General features: G+C 42.0%; 1 protein-coding gene across 1 annotated transcript in view; it reads left to right on the top strand.

Moving 5' to 3' along the window:
* NECAB2 (N-terminal EF-hand calcium binding protein 2) overlaps nt 1-21,693 on the top strand; it is a 136,893-nt gene that overhangs the window by 72,375 nt on the left and 42,825 nt on the right. Inside the window, exons 4-5 of the mRNA XM_075188888.1 lie at nt 2,753-2,778; nt 3,001-3,098. Coding sequence (XP_075044989.1) covers nt 2,753-2,778; nt 3,001-3,098 — 124 coding nt within the window. The remainder of the gene's footprint in view (nt 1-2,752; nt 2,779-3,000; nt 3,099-21,693) is intronic.

Here is a 21,693-nt window from a genome sequence, read left to right as displayed (position 1 = left end):
AGGGGGACAGAGGCCAGAGGAGGGGGGCACAGGTTAGAGGAGGGGGACAGAGGGCAGAGGAGGGGGACAGTGTGACAGAGGCCAGAGGGGGACAGCGTGACAGAGGCCAGAGGAGGGGGACAGCGTGACAGACGGCAGAGGAGCGGGGCAGCGTGAGAGGGGGCAGCATGAGAGAGGGCAGAGGGGGCAACGTGACTGGATGCAGAGGGGGCAGTGTGTCTGGATGCAGAGGGGGCATTTTTGCATAAATTAAATAAATATTTCAGTCCTGACCTAAATACTTATTACATTTTTTTGACCCAACTACTTCTAAAACAGGACTGCTCAGTAATTTTTTTGGAGGGGTGCCTTGAAAAAATTATGGAAATTCTAAGGGTGCCGCGAACTGCAAAAGTTTGGGAACCACTGCTTTAGGGTAAACAGTGAGTGTGCCTAACACAAGCCCGGCGTTTAACTACACTCCTCTTTATTCAGGTCCTCGCTTTTCCTGAAGTTGCACATAAAACATAACATGCAGTATTGCTGTGGTGTAGACTGTTGCCACTAGTAAGTGTAATAGGTGGGTTTTGAATTACAATAAATAGACAGGATTTTCTTTCGCAACAATGTGACAATCATGACATTTGTACTGTGCAACCTCATGCAAACTGCAGCAGCACCGTATTACACCTGGATTTCTTGTAACCACGTGGTGAGTGCAAAAGACACTCCATAGTCACTGGTTCTTAAATGCATCCATCAGAATATTTTGATGCGGCCAACATGACTTTCCTGTTATTCCTGTGGCCACAGCAGGAATCGCATGCAGAAGAGAGCTGCCGGCACGGACATTGGTAATGATTCCGGCTGCCTCTCCACTATAGAACTCCGCCAGTTAATTGAAGTTCAGTAGGACATCACCTTGTATACTGCTCAGATGGACTTATGTAACAGTCCTCCCTGTGGAATACATTAGATGAGCTGGATGATATCCTGCATGCTGGTCTAAAACTTCTGCTGATTGATGCATCCATTTTTATCATGCACTGTTTCTTTAAATTTCTCATGGAATTCTTTGAGAGCCATTGATAGAGCCCTGTTCATATAACAAGATAAACTGTACCTGTTTCTGACTTTAGTATAGTAAAAGTCTTAAGATGAGCGAAATGTTTCCAGCATACTGTCTCCCATCATTTAACTTCTCATGTATGCCACTGATTTTGGGATATGGAGGGTGAAATTAGTGTTTGCCTGCTGGTTTGAAATTCTATTATTTGCATACAGATTACACTGTCAGTACAGTCTGTCTCTCAACATAGAAAGGACAAGTGGTAGACACTCAACATGGGGTAAATTGGTAAAGTCCCAATCTATTGAAGGACAATAAAATTTCATTCTAGTCTCATAAATTTCCCAGTGTTGCACTTTGAGCTCTGATTTGAAACGTCCCCTTTCTCATCTAGAATACGAAGGCGCCTCTCACCATTTCAGCTGTCGTTGAACTATATTACCCATCATGCAAACCCAGCCTATCTTATTGTATCTTCCTATACTTTATGCTGTTGACAAATTTCTGCAGCGGAACTAGCACTAGAAAATACTAGTTGTCCATAGGAATTGTGCAGAACTGGGCTTGACAGAATAGGGACCTGTGGATATTGATAGACTACAAGTCCCAGCACACCTAGCCAGGCGGCTGCTTTAGTTGTAGTTGAATCCCATCTGAAGAACCTGAGATTGGCTTTGCCCTATAGTAAATCATTCTCTTTTCCGGCAACGGTGTACCTGTCTAGCTCATTATTCTCATTTGGGAAGTAATTAACATCCCTCCGCATCAGAGATTTTAATTTAATTTCCAGGCACTGTTATCAGACAACACCCTCCTTCTGGGATAGGAATTTTAGTTCAGGTTGAGTTGCCCTGTTAACTCTTCCCGTGCCAGAAGAGGATTTTTGAACTAGCTGCGGAACACCAGTAAGCCCGATGGAATCTGCATGTATCTCATACACACAATTCTGTGTATTTCTACCATTGCCTCTGACATCAGCTGCTTTATTGTAATTAGATTTTCTAGAGCTAGAGAGGACAGGTGTATGAGCTCAGGTAATATGTCTTTGGTTCTGCTATAATTGAGGTCTCTAGGCAGAAATCCAATTATCTTTTCAATCCTTTGCATTGCTCTTACTGTAATTGTTTCTGTAACATGTTGCGATCCACAGACAGGGGTTGTTGTTTTTTTTTCTCTGTTGTCAAGGTGCCGGTCTGACAACTCACTCTGTGGTCATTTGTGTCTGAATCTGTCACATGCAGCACTGTGTTAGGCCCCATGGGTTAAGTTTATTTCTCGAGGCTCTCTGCAGTGTAGTTGTGCGCGCCGATGTCCACGCTTTAAGTATTAATAAATGCCCCAAGTCGTTTTTTACAGCCATAAAATGCTGAAAACTTTGACAATTCCAAAAGAGATTGCTCACAGCATGCCAGAGGTGATCAGAGTTTTATATCCCAGGCTGCGACCTCTTTACAAATTCATGAGAAACTGGAATCCCGCCATTAATTAGTGTCTGATTTATTGAAAATAAATGGTACCAATGAAATTGAATGCAACCCGTCCAGCTATTAAACAAGAGTTGTGTTTATTAACGACGGAATAGTGAGCTGCTGGTTTGTAAAGTGCTACGGAATATGTTGGCGCTATATAAATAAATGATGATGATGGTTTGTTCTCTCCTACTACTAATTTCACTCTCTTTCCTTCCTTCCCTCCCTGCTGCAGTAATGTGGACACTAGAGAGCTATGTGGTAAGATTCCCCGAATGATCTGATACTGGGGCATAATGTTTAATAGTTTAACCCTTTCCTGCTGGCTAGTTTGACTGTCTCTTACTTTGAAAATTTCTAATGTACACCACTAAGTCATAAAATAATACTTAATTACAGAATCCGTCAACACGGAAATCCTTATTCAAACATTTTCTGTAATCTCTGCGGCCTGGCTCTTCACCTGAATTTCTGTTTTTGCAGATTATTTTGCCAATCATATGGGGGACTATGAAGATGTCCTGTTTTCACTGGAGACACTCAATTTGTCCATCTTGAAGGCCATGGACTACACCAAAAAGGTGAGATTCACAAATTAATGTGGACTCCTTTAAAAGATCTGTGACCAAATTACATGCGTTCTGAAATGTTTATCTTTCACTTAGTTTATTGCTTTGTCACTTTCCTGTCTTATCTGCTACTTACTTAAATAGATAGTAAGTTCTTTTGAGACACTGTAATTTTCCTTGTGATTCCTTTCCCTTTAATTTCGTTGACCACCGTGTATGTATATATATACGTACACATGTATGAATATACATACACAGTGTATGTACATACATACACAGCGGTGGAAGTGGGGGTGTATACGGAGGTATGCCATACCACCACTTCTCCTACTGCCTTCATTTTAAAACTATTAGATTCCATTCACTTACAGTACTATTACATTTTTTAATACCACTGCTTTTAAATTTCTACTTCAACCACTGTAAATAAAAAAGGGGGGGCAATTTGGATGTGAACTTTTCATACAGAGGTGTGTTTAACATCACAATATTCCCACATGAGGGTAGGGGGCACCAACCTTTTTAGACTGGGCTAAAGTTGACCCCATGCTGCCATGCAATGGTGCTGGTTGCCGCATTTGCTGGTTTGCTGGAGTGACCCTTTGTTCATTGTCATCCTGCCTTAGAGGTAACCAGCCCAGGTTATAGCACTGGTGCCATTTAATTATTTTGGAAGAGTTGAGAGGCACAGCCTTTTTTTTTTTTTTTTTTTAAATACTTATTTAATTACCCATTAATTAATCACTATTTAATCATTATTTAATTACTCACTATTTAAAATGTTTTTCAGCACCAGCATGTATTTTACGCAAGCACGGTGGCTTAGTGGTTAGCACTCCTGCCTCACAGCACTGGGGTCATGAGTTCGATTCCCGACCATGGCCTTATCTGTGTGGAGTTTGTATGTTGTCCCCGTGTTTGCGTGGGTTTCCTCTGTGTGCTCCGGTTTCCTCACACATTCCAAAAAACATACTGATAGGTTAATTGGCTGCTATTAAATTGCCCTTAGTCTCTCATGGTCTGTGTATGTGTATGTTAGGGGATTTAGATTGTAAGCTCCAATGGGGCAGGGACTGATGTGAATGAGTTCTCTGTGCAGTGCTGCGTAATTAGTGGTGCTATATAAATAGATGATGATGATGATGGTAGATGCGCCTTTTCTGGAGCTGAAGCCATATTTAACTAGGCTGCATTTGCAGGGGGTGTACTTCTTTTAGGTGTGCACGCCTCTACAGCACTTGTGCTTTCCCGTACCTGATCTGCTTCTACAGTCGTAGGAGGTGCAATTTACGCTGTACTGTAACTGCAGCAGCCATTTACTGCACATGCGCAATGAGCAAAGGCACATTTTCGCTGTTGATCTCTTTGCCAACTCTATATCCCGTCAATAGTATGTTGATGCTAGAAATAGTTTGATTGCCAGAAAAGGGTTGGTAAGGAATTTTTCTCCTTTTTGTACAAGTTGCATTATGGTTTTATGCGTTTGTTTTTCTTGCCTTTCTCTGGGTCAACTACAGTTTTTGAGGATGAAAGGTTAAACTTGAACTTTATTTTGTTTAAACTAGACAGCTGTGTATCACTGTTAATGGAGACCTATTGGCGTCTTTGACTCTTTAGAGCCTCTGTTAGTTGAAAAAAAAAATTAATAACTGTCTTAAACCCTGAATAAAAATTCAAGTTTAGTATTCCTATATGTAGGCCCTGCACCACTGAGTGCTTTAATGCAACAGGAGAGGGAGGGGAAAGGGGAGAGAGGTGGTAATTTCACGGTCCTACTTCTAAGTCCTACTTTCAATTCACAATCTCAGGCTTATCTCAAGCCTAATCATGCTTCACCTCTTGAGTGTTCTCTCCCTACTTCCTCCTACTCCCTTTGTCCAACCTTCCTACAACTTATTCCCTACCCCCTCCTTCCCCCCTCTTTCCTCACTTCATCCACCTTCTCCCACTGTCTCTCCACGCTTCCCTCCTCTGCTCCTCTTCATCAATGACCCCTTTATACTCTGAACTCACCCTCATAACCTTTCCTTTAGTGCCCCTTGTTACTCTTTCTCTGGTTACCATCTGTGCCTACCTATCGCCTCCTACTTCTCCGCACCCCCCGAGATTGCCTCTCTCAAAAATTGCTCGCCTGTCTCACCCTCCCCCAACTGTGACACCCCAGGTGAGTGCCATCTTCACTTCTCTCCCACAGTTCTCACCTCTTCCCCTGCCAGCTGCATGCCCCCCTCCAGTTCTGTTTCTTGTCCCATTCTTCCCCTCTCTTGCTGTCACTTCCCTCGCTCAAATCCCGGCCCCGCCTTGCAATCCAGCAGTCGCCAACAAACTCATCCAAATCTTCCCTCTACCCTCTCTCCCTCCCTTTCTATCCTGTGCTTTCTGGAATACCAGGTCAGTAAACAACAAACTGGCCTCCATCCATGATCTCTTTATCTGAGCCTGTTCACCATCACCAAAACTTGCTATCCCCTGATGACACCACCTCTCCCACTACTCTCTCTTTAGGGGGCTTGTCCTTCTCCCGCACTAAGAAAGTAGCCGTGTTGGAATCCTTATTTTCCTCTGTCGCACTTTTCAGGTTATTTCCTTTGAGCCCTCCCTTTCTCCTCCTTCAAGAACCATCTGCCTCTTCTGTGTGACCGTTATCTACCATTCCCTGCTCCCATCTCTTAATTCTTTGACCATTTCGCCGCCTGACTCCATCACTTTCTCATCTCTGACATTCCCTCACTTGTCATGGGGGACTTTAACATCTCCATCAACTATATGTATTATCTCTATCAACTATGACAATCCTCCACGCCCAGTGTCGGACTGGGGCATGAAGGGCCCACCGGGGGCTGCAACGCCAGGGGCCCACCAGAAGGGGTGTGGCCAGCCATCAAAGAGGCGGGACCAGAAACTAGAGGGGGAGTGATCAGCCCACAAAGGACAGCTAGCACCCTAGTGTAGTATAAAAAGAATGCAGTGTGTACATAAAGAGTACACAGTCTTGACCTGCCCCATAGATTGGGCAGAACAGTCACCAAAAAAAGACAAAAAATCAGGATTTTCCCACTAGACTCAGAACATTTGACAGACTGTCCTACCTGTTCTTGTCACCACCTGTGGCTGCTAGTTTCTTTAGTTGTGGCTTGTCTGGATCCTGGAATTTTGGGGGCCCTATCTGGAAAAAAATGGGTACATTTAGAAAATTCCAACCAGTCCCGATCTTAAATCATTAGGACCCACAATTAATACTTAAGCCTTCCTAAAGCCCCAACATTAAAGTAATAGCATTCCCATTTATTAAATTAACCTATTTCCCTCCCTTCAGACAACCCCAGGAATAAATTAATAGCATTTATGTATAATAAAAATACTTATTTCCCGCAACCGTCACTGCCATTAAATAATTCATATTCACATTTAATAAATAGACCTCATGCTCCTCAAACTCAGCATTGTTCATGTAGCTCCTCTGGGTGGGAGGAGCCAGGACCTCTCCAACTGTGGGGGGTGGTTCTTCTTTACAAAAGAAAAAATGCTGGGCGCTCATTGACTTCTGTTTTGATCTGCTAAAATTAATAATGCAATTAAGCTCTAGTTGTAAGAATATATTGATTGACATGGGATAAATAAAAAGGATCTAGAGGTTTATTACAATAATAAACACAATGAGTAAAACACTACATATATAAGTCTTATTACAATAAAACAACATTGACATGAGAAATGAAATTAAAATCACCATATAAAATGGAAACATACACAATGGACCATATAGAAACACACTGATATCTCTGTTCCAGTACAGATATCAATCACTGTAAAAAATAGTATATAAAGTCCAAAAACACTCCTAAGGAAAGTAATGAAGTCTTCAGCCGAGAGATGTATAAAATAATTAATAAATAATAAAACCGTGGCAAGGAGATCGTGTGTGTCCAGAGTTGCATATACCTATAAAAAAAACTTCTTCTTTCCAGATGAGTCATGTGACATGACTAATCTACCAACGACTGTGCTGTACAGCTCATGTGCAGAGAGCCACAGACGCGTCTGGGCTCTCTGCACTTCAATCATCAGGCTGTCACCTATTTGGAAAAAGCGGGGGGGGGGGGGGGGGGGGGGGGGCGTGGCTTAACGGAACCAGCGGGGGCGTGGCTAACCAGCGTCGGGGCCTACAGGTGGATTGTCCGGCTCACCAGCAGGCCAGTCCGACGCTGTCCACGCCCCATGCCTCCAAACTTCTCCACTTTTATTACCTTGGTCTCTCTCAATGGACCTCCTCTTTCCCACACAACAGTGGCCACTCCCTTGATCTGTTTTTTTCCCATTTCTGCACTGTCTTCGACTTCAAAAATTCAGGGAACCTTTCATGGAAAGGTCACATTAATCAGGAAATAGTGGTTCCAGTGTTCCAGGATGCTTCTGCAGATTATTCCTTAGAATATTTAGACATTGTCAGGGCATTACTTATTTATGTCCAAAGAACTTCGAATATCCAACGTACGGACTCTCTTTTTATCCTAATTGATACCCAAAGAAGAGGCTGGCCAGCTTCCAAGCAAACCATTGCTAGATGCCTTACCCTTACAATAAAACAAGCATATCTTAAGGATAACCGGACTGTGCCTACAAACGTTACGGCACACTCCACCAGGTCTGTGGGGGGCTTCCTGGGCTGCCCGTAATGGGGCCTCGGCTGATTAGCTATACCGAGCGGCCACATGGTCCGCAGTCCACAAATTCACCAAATTTTATCAGTTCAGTGGATTTGCATCCTCAGATGCTAGCTTCGGCCGCAGCGTGCTACGTGCTGGGTTCCTCCCTTAGGGGGGGCTGCTTTGGTACATCCCCATAGTAGCAGTGTCCCCCAGATAGGATGAAGGAGAAAAGAGTATTTTTTAATTATAAATCCCTTTCTCTGCACATTCCCTCACTTCTGTTTGCTTCTTGGTTGGTTCGACTCCCTTTCCTTGAGGGCTTTAGAATTACACTGACTAGCTACAGGGGGTTGCAGACGGGAGGAGTCTGTCTGCAGCCACAGATTAACTAGTTAAGTGTCCACTACACACTCCTCAGCTACAACCCTATGGCAGCATTGTCCCCCAGATGGAATCAGAGAAAGGGATTTATCGTAAGTATAAAAATCCTCTTTTTCCAGAAATATGTGCTCCAGAAGTGGAGTTATTATTATTAATATTGTTTAAGGTTTCCGCAGCGCCGTACACAGTACAAACAGTAGACTATACAGGGTAAAACAGTACAGAACAATAAACACAAAGTACCAGTACTTCAGAAACTCCGGGCAGGCAAATACAGTAGAGATGGAGCAGAAGAACAGGTATGGAGACAGGAGGGAAGAGGGGCTCTGCTCATATGAGCTTACATCCTAAGGGAGGGTAAACAAAATCAGGCACAGAAGGGAGCCAGTGAAGCAAAGGGGAGAGAAAAAAAGAGGCCAGGGGAGAAACAGAAGAGGTGAGAGGTTAAGTGGATGGTTGGTAGGCCTTAAGGAACAGGTGAGTTTTAAGTGCCCGCTTAAAGGAGCACAGATTGGGTGAGAGACGGATGGAGCGAGGGAGGTCGTTCCAGTGAAGGGGGGCAGCGCGGGAGAAGTCTTGGATTCTAGAGTGGGAAGAGGTAATCAGAGTGGAGGAGAGGCAACGATCATTGGGCCAAGCGCAGAGAGCGGGCGGGAGTGTGCATGGAGAGGAGGTTAGAGATATAAGGGGCAGTAGACTGGGAGAGAGCCTTGTAAGTAGTGATGAGGAGTTTGAAAAGGATTCTGTAGGGGAAGGGGAGCCAGTGTAAGGCAAGACAGGGAGGGGAGGCAGAGGAGGAGCGGCGTGAGAGGAAGATGAGTTTTGCAGCCGCATTGAGTATAGAGCGGAGGGGGGCGAGGTGGGAGCAGCGGAGGCCAGTAAGGAGGAGGTTGCAATAGTCGAGGCGGGAGATGATGTGAGCGTGATAGTTTTGGTGGCATCTTGAGAGAGGAAGGGACGGATGCGGGCAATGTTACGGAGTTGGAAGCGACAGGCTTGGGCAAGGGATTGAATGTGGGGGGCAAAAGAGAGAGAGGAGTCAAAAGTGACTCCTAGGCAGCGGAGTTGGGTGACAGAGGAGATAGTGGAGTTCTTAACAACGATAGAGAGGTCGTGGTGGGAAGGGAGTCTGGGTAGGGGAAAGACAATGAGTTCGGTTTTGAAGATGTTAATTTTAAGAAAGCGTGAGGACATCCAGGAGGAGATGGCTGAGAGGCAGTCAGTTACACGAGAGAGAAGGGAGGAGGAAAGATCAGGAGAAGAGTTCATTATTTGCACCCTTGTCTCTATGGAACTGCTTTAAATCTCTTAACACTTTTCATGTAATATCCTCAGGATATAGGTAAGAGTCCTTCCAGCACACATCTTGTGGCTGTACATAAAGAACAATACTAGAAATTCTAAATAATCAATTGAACTGGACCATGTGCTCCATGTCTTTATGTACCTGTGGACATTAAAAACCTACACAGTCATCACATAACATCAGAGTTCTTTTATCATGTGTCCAGCTTATCTTAACAGAACATAAATAGCAGCTGAAGCCTTTATACTGTAGCTTCCTATACCTTTGTGTCTTTGCACAAACTGATTACAGTTGCAGTCTGTGCTGTTCTGCTTATCAAAGCTGGCATTTCCTGTCATCTCAATGAGCTTATTCCTTTATCATTTGTATCCCGTACAGATTGTATCTGTACATTTGTCCACAGAACCACAGTGTCAGGATTCTGTGATATATTTGCGCACTGTGCGGTTTCTCCCATGCTTTTCCACTGAGGTTCTGTAAGAAAACACTTTAAGGTCTGCAGAGTAAGCAGGTCATGTCGTGGGATTAATGAGGACTAAGTACACAGCATTCTGTTATACCGGACTGACAGCAAGGCCTCATGTGCTGTACATTATTTAGCAGATGATGTGCCAGTTGGCTGAGTACTTGTCAAACCAGCATGTTTAAACTATTCTTCCTAATCCATTAGAGTTATCTCAAGTCTATCCTGGGGTCTTCTATTCTTAAATCCTCCTGCACCGCACAGCATCATCCTGTCCATTATGAACATTTGGACAAATGTGTGTATATATACTTGCGCGTATTAGTAATGTATATGTTCATGTTGTAATAGTTCTGTTCTGTATTAATATGAGCTGTGTGGAGTTCATATGCTCTGTCCGTGTTTGCGTGGGTTTCCTCCGGGTGCTCCGTTTTCCACTCACAATTCAAAAATCTGCTAGTAGGTTAATGTGGCTTCTGATAAAATGAATGTGTGTGTGTGTGTGTGTGTGTGTGTATTTGCATAATATGTAGGCTGTATATAAAAAAAGGTTAATAATTATAATAAGAATAATGAACATGTTCCCCAATCATTGCTTAACGAAGTTAAAATTAGAGTGTGTTTTTCTCTCTCTCTCTCTCTCTCTCTCTCTCTTTCCCTCTCTCTCTCTCTTTCCCTGTCTCTCTCTCTTTCCCTGTCTCTCTCTCTCTCTCTCTCTCTCTCTTTCCCTCTCTCTCTCTCTTTCCCTGTCTCTCTCTCTTTCCCTGTCTCTCTCTCTCTCCCTCTCTCTCTCTCCCTGTCTCTCTCCCCCTTCTCTCTCTCTACCCACTCTCTCTCTTTCTCTCCCCTTCTCTCTCTTTCTCTCCCCTTCTCTCTCTCTCTCTCTCTCACTATTTTCCTCTCGCTCTCTCTCTTGCGCTCTCCCTCTATCTCTCTCTTTTCCCCTCCCTCTCTCTTTCCCCCTCCCTCTCACTCTCTTTCCCTCTCTCTCTCTTTCCCCCTCCCTCTCTCACTTTCCCCCTCCCTCTCTCTCTCTATTCGCTTCCCTCTCTCTCTTTATCCCCCTCCCTCTCTCTCTCTCTATCCCCCTCCCTCTCTCTCTCTCTATCCCCCTCCCTCTCTCTCTCTCTATCCCCCTCCCTCTCTCTCTCCCTCTCACGCTCTCTTTCCCTCTCTCTTTTCCTCGCTCTTTCCCTCTCGCTCTCTCTTTCCCTCCCTCTCTCTTTCCCCTCCCTCTCTCTTTCCCCCTCTCCTTCCATCTCTCTTTCCCCTTCCCTCTCTCTCTCTCTCTTTCCCAAGTTATGCAAAATTTTGCATAACTTGGTTGCTATGATAGGAGGTGAGGTGCTTCAGTTACTAAACAGGCAGGTGTGACTCACTTGTTTGCAGAAATAGGCTGTGTGGATTGATTGATTCATACTCGTGGGCAAGGCTAGTGATGTCACTGGAGCTTAAATGACTGCAGTCTCTGTTTTTTTGCTATATATCAGATCCCCTAAAGATACAGGAGGAGTTGCAGTTGTGTGTAATGGGATGGTGAGGTAACCCTTCACTCTTTTTTGAGAGGACTACAGTGGAATATCAGATTCACACTTACAACGGTTCACATATGAAAGTCTGAGCTTTAGTGGTCCTTTAATATAAGGCACAAGAAGTTAGTACCACCTCTTGTACAGGGAGTTTTGTTAAGTTGAGCCTAACTTGTAATTTTTCAACGAACGTGTGTCATTTTAATGGAACACTACTCCTTCTAAATGGTATAGTCCTAGTGACTTATTTAATAAAACTGTGCAATATGCAGAAATGTGAGATTGTCCTTTGTTTCTACTGCAGCTCAGCAAATTAATCAAACATTTTATTTATTACTATGCGTTACACCACATTTATGCACAAGGCATCATGTCATTAAATCAATCCCATAGTATAAAATAAGCGTATGATTATTAATTTCCTCTAAATGACAGACCTTGGAGTTCACACCTATCCCAACTGCTATGGTGTTCAAAAACCCTCTGCCGAAAGGCTTTGAAAACCAAACATTTTCATATGGCAATTGCAAAGAATTCCGAGTTCATTCTTAATACTGATAAACGTAATTTTTTTTTTATCATCCTGTTACCGTTTGCCCCCTCCTACTGCTCTCTGCCCCCCCCCCCCCCACAGTGTCCCTGTTAGGCAGCCAATTAAATTACAGCGCAAATTCTCCTGCCGTGGGCTTACTTGTTATTACTGCCTGCAGTGAAGCAGCGATAAAAATAGCAGCAACAGAAATTGCTCTTGTGCTAGCAAAGGTGCGCTCGCTGCAAGTTGAGAGCAATTTATGTAATGGGATCTAAACAATTCAGTGGAGGCCTGTCTGTCACTCACACAGCGAGGTCTCAATCAGGAGGGAAATGTCTTTCCACTGGAAATCATCCTCTTTCATGCATTAATGTCATGTCCCTTTAAATTATATAGTCATATTATCTAACCTGCTTATCTGTGCAATACATTGTTTTTGTTAAGCTATCCACTTTTAAACTTCACGAGGAGGAAATAAAATAATAAAATAATGGTTGAAAAATAATAGCTTCACAATACACAAGGCATGTGTAACAAATTGTGTTATATATATATATATATATATATATATATATATATATAATTACGCTAACTCAAAAAGAGGTATAATATCTTCTTGTTCCTGTGGTTGGAGAGGCAGATTGAGGGTGTTCATGTAGAAGTTCGGTACAGTAGGACGTTAAGACACAAATCAGCCCCCCTCCCTTACAGATGTGTCTGATTTAGATTTGCATGTCCCATTGGCCTGGTGCAAGTTTCAGACTTGACATTGAAGACGGCTGCTTTTTTGGGCCAGGCCTATCTATTCACTATGTTTTAAGTTGCACGTACAGTATCTTAATATATGTGAAACTCAACCTACAGCGGCAGACACATAAGTGTATGGACACATTTTTGCTTGTGCTCAAAAGTGGCAATTTTAATTAACACTAAGGGGTAAATGTATCATACTCCGGTTTCTTCAACTCACGGTAGTTCGGCGAGATGACAACTAAAATTTAAAGCGGCGCTGCCTTGTAAAGGACAGGGGTGTGACTAACTGATATACAGGGGTTCCTGAAAGTATTGTGCATGCTACATGTTACTGTAGGTGTAGTTTGTATGTTTAGGTCATGTGATACATTCTATCTGAAATGTTTTGACCCAGAGAGATTCATGAGATACCGAGATGCCATCTGCCTGATATCCACAAGGTCCCATAAAAAAAAAATCTTTCTGAAACAGTTTGATCTATAGTAGAATTTCAATTTTGCTATTTAAGTGCCTTTCATCAATTGACAAGACTGACTAGTTAAATGACAGGTGATACTTTTACAGTCTGCTCAGACCGTATGAAAATACAGCTTATTACTGACAGTTCTGAGCATCAGTGCCCTATGGAAAATCAATTGTTTCTGTGGACTTTTTATAGATTTTACACTTTCTCATTTCACTTAGGGCACAATTTTGGCATCAAAGGAATAAACTTGTAGCTGGTGACTGAACAGCAATATGTATGTGCTGATTCAACAACAAAACTTCCGCTCAGCATTACCCATTTTTACTGTCGAAAAAGAGAGGAAGGATATAAATCCATGAGTTCTTTCACACATACATTAAACACATTATTTTTTTTAAAACATGCACATATGTTATGACAGGTAAACATTCCCACGTTCGTTTTTTTTGTGCATCTAAATTATCGAAATATAAATGTGGGTGTTTTAAGACACGTCCTTTCAAAGGTAGGATTTGGGCCCTTACCATTCCATACTTTCAAAAATATGCATATAGCTTATAAATACAATGTGTGATATATGTGTGAATGGATTGACCCACATATACTTTAAGTGACCTTTTCGTGATGAAACAATACTGTGTAATAGTGTAATATCACAGGAGATTCTCAACACCCTCAACAGCTAATCCTTGGTACACCAATAATTGTCTCTTATGAAACACCCTGTACATAATGGGCCTGATTCATTAAGGAAAGTAAGGCAAAAAAATGAGCAAGTTTTCTCCTGGACAAAACCATGTTGCAATACAAGGGGTGTAAATGAGTTTATGATTTTGCACATAAGATAAATACTGGCTTTTTTTCATGTAGCACTCAAATACTTGATAGCTTTATTTTTACACTGAAATTTAAAGTTGAACTAGGACACGCCCACCCCCAACTATAATCTGTCCCTACATTTTAAATTTACCTCCCCCTCCGATGCAACATGGTTTTGCCAAGGTGCAAAGTTACTCATTTTTTGTTTTTGCTTTACTTTCCTTAATGAGTCAGGCCCAATGAATTTAAAAATATGGAATTTAAACTGTTTTTAAAATATATTTTTGTATTAAAAGCAGATTGCATGAAATAGTCTGTTTATAAAAGGTCACATTTTCAAAGCTTTTTTCGTATTAACTAGCTTTAGCTTCAGTAAGCGCTAAGATTGACAGTGCTGTGGTCCCCATCTGCCCTCATTGGAGTATAACAGCTTAAAATGCACGTTATCTAAAAGAGACTTTAGGTGTCATTTATGATGCCAATTGGCATGGCGCTGCTAATATTTTCATGTGCACTGACTTGGTTGTTCAGACACCTTGCTGAACAGTTGGATCACATTGCAAGTCTCTTTGGTTGAATTGACCAGTCGGCATTACTCTGTGTGGACATCTTTGCACGCTACAAAAATCACGTTCACTCTAGTACATCACAGTGCAGTAATTATGTAGCCTAGACACTAAATATTTATACCCCTTAGCATGACAATTAGAGAATAACTAGCTGATTACTAATCAGACTAAAACTCATTACTGTTTCAACAGTATACATAATTACTGTGGAACCATCCAAGGTGCTAATTTTATTAGTATTTAGCTTGCAAGCTTTGTACTTCAGGCATTCACAAAAGACACTAGCAACATTTTATGTAGTTTCACAAAGCAGTGCAATATCAGTTCTTTGTGTTACATATAAGCACATACAGCAATTTCTGATGTTCTGGCAACAACATATTCATTTTCTAATGTGTATTGCTTTTAAATATATTACACTGTGTGTGTAGGTCCACTGTCTTTCTAAACAAGCCTTGTGCAAGCCTGTGATCTATATCTTGCTCAAGTTCACTGAGCTATGTTTGGACTACCTAGTCTATAGCAGGGCCGGTGCTAGCCTCCATGGCGCCCTAGGCATTTTTACAAAATCGGCGCCCCAGCCCCCCCCTCCGCAACAATCGGCTCCCTCCTCCCCCCTCACCCCGTCTTTCCTTACCTCACCACCGCCGCCTCTCTGCTCCGTCTCCTCCCCTCCGCTCACTGACACTAGTGAGTGGAGGGGAGGAGACGGAGCAGAGAGGCGGCGGTGGTGAGCAATAGCCTCTTCCCCCCTCCCCCATGCATCTGAATGCTGTGCGGCGGCCGTGACAGGTATGGTCAGCGGTCACCGCACAGTTTTAAAGTAATTTTCATTCTGGAGGGCGCCCTCCAGAGCCCGGCGCCCTAGGCAGGTGCCTAACTTTGCCTAGTGGGAGCGCCGGGCCTGGTCTATAGACATTTGCAGTTAACAGAATAATCATTGAGATTGAGGAAGAAAAGCAGCTACATAGAGCACACACATACAAAAGTAGATACTTGTAAAGGAAATTGTGAAAATATACCAAGTAGAAAACTATGACCTTCCAAGAGCAACACCTATGGGTATGATTTACTCCCATCCCACTTCCCCATCGCTACACCACATACGCTACACAAGTGACTTTGGTAAAAACATAAGTATGACCGCAAGGACAAGTAAGAAACTAATTATATCAGGCACCAATTCTCTAACATGAAACCTTATCAAACTGACTTTACAGAAATTAGAATTGATTACATTCTTGAGGGCAACCACTTTTGGAATAAATATTGTAAACCACTCCAAGGTATGGCCATGGGTACAAGATGTGGGCTAAAACATGCAAATCTTTTTTATGAGCTGGTGTCAAGAAATATCAGTTTGGAACAATTGAGTGAGACAGATTTGAGGTTAAATGTATTAACCTCCAATTCTAGGAAATCGACGATATTTAGCAACTTTGTCAGCCAATTTTAAAACGCTAATGTGTCTAAAGGTAAAACTTGCCTTTAAATAAATTACTTTAAAAAAATTTGGCCGGCAAAGTCTCCAAATACAATACGTTGATCCCTTAGTCTTATGTAGACAGTTCATAGATAACATAATATTCATTTGGAAAGGCCTTCAAGAAACTCTCTATAAATTCCTAACTTCAACCTCAATAATAGTGAGGAAAATGTTCAGTTTTACACATAATAAATTCAAAACCAGTATATATCATAAACCATTTTTTTGCAATAACTACATTGGCTAGACAATAGCCCATTAGAACATTTCAAGAGGTTAAGGAGAGCCTTCTCTAATAAAAAAATGTGTTAATTGAATTAATTGTAGCCCTGACAAATAAATTTATAATATAAAGATAGTATTGACAAAATCATTGCTGCGGTCAATAGAATAAAGATGATCAATAGGAATCCATTACTTACTTTCAAAGACTTTCAACAAACCTCCATAGAGAACAGCATGATATAATTTATTACTTAATGTATCGTCTTGGCATATATTAATCAGAGGATAGACAATCACTTTTGAGGAATTGGAACACTATCTACTGCTCCCGGCAAAATCAAAGGTTATTCACAAAAGTCATAATTGGTCAACGGTGTTCATCAATTTAGGAATACCTAAAACATGGCTGAAAACAGCTGCATAGCTGTGGATTTTATTTTATTGTTTGGATAAATATAAGGGCTGCACAATGGCAATATACATGAATAATGGACCAATTAAACAGTTCAGTTCCAATATCGCCAGCAGGACTTTCAATGTATGACAAATGGTAATATGTAATATCATGGGGGTAATCTATTTGATGGAACATGCATGTGACCTCCAATCTGTGGGTAGAACCATTGTAAAAAATTCATGATTCGTTTTGGAGAACATTTTACGAACATCATTAATGGACTTGAAACGTCTAACCCAAAATTCAGAAGGTGAAAAACAATTGAAGGGAAGGAAAAGTCACCTGAAAATTAATCAAGAGAAAACAATTTAGATCTACAAACTAAAAACACTAAATCTGGTAGGTCTCAACATTGACTGTGCGCTAAATTCTTTCCTACACTAAAACTAACCATCTCTGCGGAAAATATGACCGTTATGGAGAAGGTTAGATTAGGCAGGGTACACGCCACAGTGTTTTCAGCCGATTGGGCCAATCAAGCGATAAACGACCGTTCGGCCTGACATCACATTAGTGTGTACACTGCCAACGATGAACGATTATTGTTGCAAAGCTCTTCGTATAGTTTCATTTGATTTTTAAACCTGACTAAAACTGTCATTCAAAATGAAACAAAGTCGTTCCAATCTTGCAGTGTGTATGCACTCAGGACCGGCAGTGTCCATAGATCTCTATGGAGTGTGCAGAGTCATGATCTTTTCAGCCGATGTTTGACAGATGAAGGGCACAGATGTGAAGATAAATCGTGTAAAATGTGTATAGTGTGTACACATGGATGTACATCGGCATGCAGATCGGGGATTTTTTTTTTCTGTTAAAATCGCTAAAGATGTCACATCGGATAACATTTTCTGTAGTGTGTACCCAGCCTTAGTTCTGTCTACTAAAAAGCCTAAACTGTGATATTTGCCTCTCAGACCCATATTTCACGTCCCTAATTACACATGGAAAGAAGTGATTTGGTAGCTGTACATAATCTATTTCCTACCTTCTTGTATTAGCTATAATATTCATCCTAGCTCATGGTTTTTCATCCACTTGATGATTGTATTGAAATAAATAGTTAATGCTGTATTATTAACAAATGTATGAGATTGTTCTCCATTATTTGAGTAAGAAGATTTTGTATTTAATAAAAAAAAAGTCCTATCTGTAGTACTACAATCAGGACAATTAAGCAACGCTAGGCTTCATTCATTGTGTACTCCATCACTGTTAAGTCTATTTTGATGTAAATGTGAACCGCAATTTATCCTTACAATTAGTGAAATAAACTCCCTATTGTATGTTTGAATTACTATTATTACATTTAATTTGATTGAACAACCATTTCATTGTGTTCTTTGACAATTATCGACCCCTATTTATATGCTCTTTGTCATTGGCATTATTGTTAGATGGTTGATAAAACACAGATGAAATGCATTGGATAATGCACTAATATATAATAAGCCCATTTGTTGGAGATGTGCCCACTCACCATTTGTCAGGTTACCACAAGACGACAAGCCTTAGACCACAGGAACGGTCTCCTTGGCTCCCTGGCAAACCCCTGAATAGGAAATCAAGTTTGTTGAAATGGACTATTCTTAACCACATTGGTCCTCAGCATTGGACACATTCGCTCCCCCAACATATGCAGGGAAAGATGCACACAAGGAAAAGCGCATTAATATGAATATGTTCCGTTTTACACACTTGAAGATCCAGACAGATTTTGCGCGAGGTGCAGGTCAGCAGTGACAAGTGTGTGTACATTAGCCAGAGGAGTGCGTAAAGACAAATTACACTAACTGCAAACATTTGTGGTTTTCCCTTTTTAAAAATAAAATGGGATATTATTACTTGCAGTAGTCTAAATGGAAATGTCAAGTAATGCGAGTAGATGTCCTCGACTTGATATGATATAGATGCAGTGTTAGTTATTCAAGTACTATCAGCTGGAGATGGCAATATCCAGTCATCCAATCAGAAGCGGCCAACTAGTGCTGCTAATAGTTACCATCGTCAGTACGTAGCGTATCACCAGCCAGGGCCGTAACTAGGGCTGTGCCATAGGGGTGACCGCCCAGAGCGCAATGCTGAAGGGGGGCGCAGTTTAGGAATATTTTAGGTTAATTTGGTTAAAATTGAGGGCTAGGGGGGGGGCATTTGTCTTTCTCGCCCCAGGCGCTAGAATTCTAAGTTACGGCTCTGTCACCAGCACCTGCAATAGATAGTTGTATCTGTGTCTGCATTGAGGTCTTCCCCAGTCGCAGTTCTATGAACAGTACCTTATTGTACTCGGCCTACGCTTTCCTCCAACATTCCGCATCTCCAACCATAAGGAGTCGTGTAAGATGCTCCAAAATCTGCATACGGACATACATACATTGTTTTGGTTTTACTCAAAAAAAAGCAGACCTACATCCATCTCTACGCAAATCACATTATGACTAACTTGTACTTTTATTGTTGCTTGATTTATAATGTACAAAACCAACAGGTTATGACATTTTCTTCATTGAAAGTTAAAGTATTAGGTGCAAGATTATTATTATTGTTAGTCTTTATTTATAAGGTGCCACAAGATTTCCGCAGTGCCGTACAGAAAACAGACAGTGGACCATTACAGGCTAAAACAGTACAGAACAATAAACATAAGTACCAGTACTTTAATAGATCCAAACATAGTTTCATACTTGCCAACTTTTACTCGTTGGCCTCCAGGAGATCCATGGGAAGATGGGGACGGGGCTTGACAAATCACTTTATTTTGGCCCCGACCCCTAAGCAAATGTCACCATTTTTGGCAATTACAGCAGGGGGCCGGGCCATGATGATGCAATAATTGTCACCAAGCCACGCCCCCACCAACTTCACTAATGAAGTGGTCTCGATCTGGAAGGTTGCCCTGCTCTCCCGAGATTCCGGGAGGACTCACAGAAATTCAGGAGTATCCTGGACATTCCTGGGAGAGTACGCAACTATGAGTTACTTAGCGCATATATTATATAATATAGTCCAGGCCTGGCCAACCTGTGGCTCTCCAGGTGTTGTGAAACTAAAAGCCCCAGCATGCTTTGCCAGTAGTCAGCCCATAGCTGGCAGGCAGGGCATGCTGGGACTTGTAGTTTCACAGCACCTGGAGAGCCACAGGTTGGCCAGGCCTGATATAGTCCATTAGAACTGAGGTGATCAATGACATTGATTGTTATCTGTGTAGAGTTACTCTGAAATCGCACAAGTTCCTTGGTGATTGGTTTCATGTAGAAGTTTTGTTTAGTTGAGATTATTAACATGCTCCTATAACACTTCGTGTGGAGCTTTGTCTGACTGCCACCTAAAACTACAATGCCTTGTCAAGACGGAATTTTTTTTTTGTTTTTGTTTTCCTTCTCTGAGTGACATGCAAAGGCTCCCTACAGCGGCTCCGTGTGGAGATATGCTCCACATTATATAGAAGGCTGGGTTTCTGGGTTGTTGGCAGTGTTTGTTAGCAGGAAGGGTGTGAGGTAATCTTGAGATTAGCTAGGAATGAACAAAAAAAGATTTTTACTTATAAAAATAAAGCAAAAGTTATTTCTACTCAGAGTGGCTGATGTAGGGTTGGAAGCAAAGCAGGAGTAACTTAATCTTAAAAAAAAATATCATGGAAGATGAGCGTATTGACGTCCATATGTAGAGTCACATCATCTTGACATGTGTCCGTATCAGTAGCATATGCTCCTGGGTTATGCTAAATCCGCATCCCTATGGTAGATGATTCCTAACAGGCATGTATGCGTGTTTCTGCAGGTCTGCAAGAGCTGCATTTGTGCAACACGCCTTTAGTGTACTTGTGTTGCGTTTGCACACGCTTCCTCCCCCCGTCCTACCTCTCCATGTGCGGGCAGGTCTGCATAGGAGCATATGCGTACGCTGACTTTGTGGGCATGCGCAGAGCAATTCCACGCCAGATAGGCTGCACAAACTGGTGTACGTTCACTTAAGTATTCAGCCACAGAGTGTCAGCTGGAAATAACAATACTCATCCATACCTTTCAACTAGCTTTATTTAGGTGGGACGGTCAGAGTTCTTAGGGACTGTCCCGTCATCCCCACAACCAGGAGTGGAATGTCCACCGTGTGCACCAGACATGTTCCCTGTCCTCCACCCACTTCCTCTTGTGGAATCACTCCCCTTTTTGGAGTTACCAGATTTGGACAGTGAAAATGTTGGGAGGTAAACTAATAAACATCTTTACCATCCAACACCCGCCCTGAGGCCAGTGCAAAATGGATGGTTTTTTTCTCTGCATCTTTCATTGGTTTTTCTTTCGTTTATTTTATTTTTTTTGGTGTTCCCTCTGTCTGATGAACGTAGTGTTACTTTTGAATCGTGTCACTGAGAACATCACTTATACTGTCCTGCTATTCCCGGGTATGGAAGAACTTCATTGTTACTAAAGGGATTTATGTCACTTAGTCTGAAGTTTATTTGTATTCTTTGTAATAAAGTGGTTTGATCAATTATTCTGTTGTTCTCCGTTTTGTAGCGCCTGCAGAATATACTGCTTAACCTGTGAGGTGGTGATTCTCCAGGAATTGTATCCTGAATGGCGGAACAGCTCCCCTGATAATCTACATGTGGATTGGGGAATTTATATATTGAGACTTATAACACTTTATTTTTTCCTGACTTTATTATGACTAAGGGGGAAGCCACAGTTTTGGTCCTATTTACTATATCTTAGGGCAGGGGCAGGCTGGAGTGGGGGGCATCTGCCCCCTGGGCCGCTCCCCTGGTGGGCTACCTTGAGTTGGGTCACCTGCACTTTTTTTCCTTTAAAATGTTGCAAATAAGCTGCTGAGTCGAGTCTTAACCCCTGGGCTAAAATTTGCCTGCCCTCTCCTGTCCTTAGGTCTCTTTAAAAAAAAACAGACCCTATTATTCTACCATGACAGCAGTAACAATCTTGCAGGTTAATATTCTTCTATTTTTTGCCCATTT

The sequence above is a fragment of the Mixophyes fleayi genome, chromosome 10 (assembly GCF_038048845.1).
Source record: "Mixophyes fleayi isolate aMixFle1 chromosome 10, aMixFle1.hap1, whole genome shotgun sequence".
Lineage (NCBI taxonomy): Eukaryota > Metazoa > Chordata > Amphibia > Anura > Limnodynastidae > Mixophyes > Mixophyes fleayi.
This window is presented reverse-complemented; position numbering and strand designations above follow the sequence as displayed.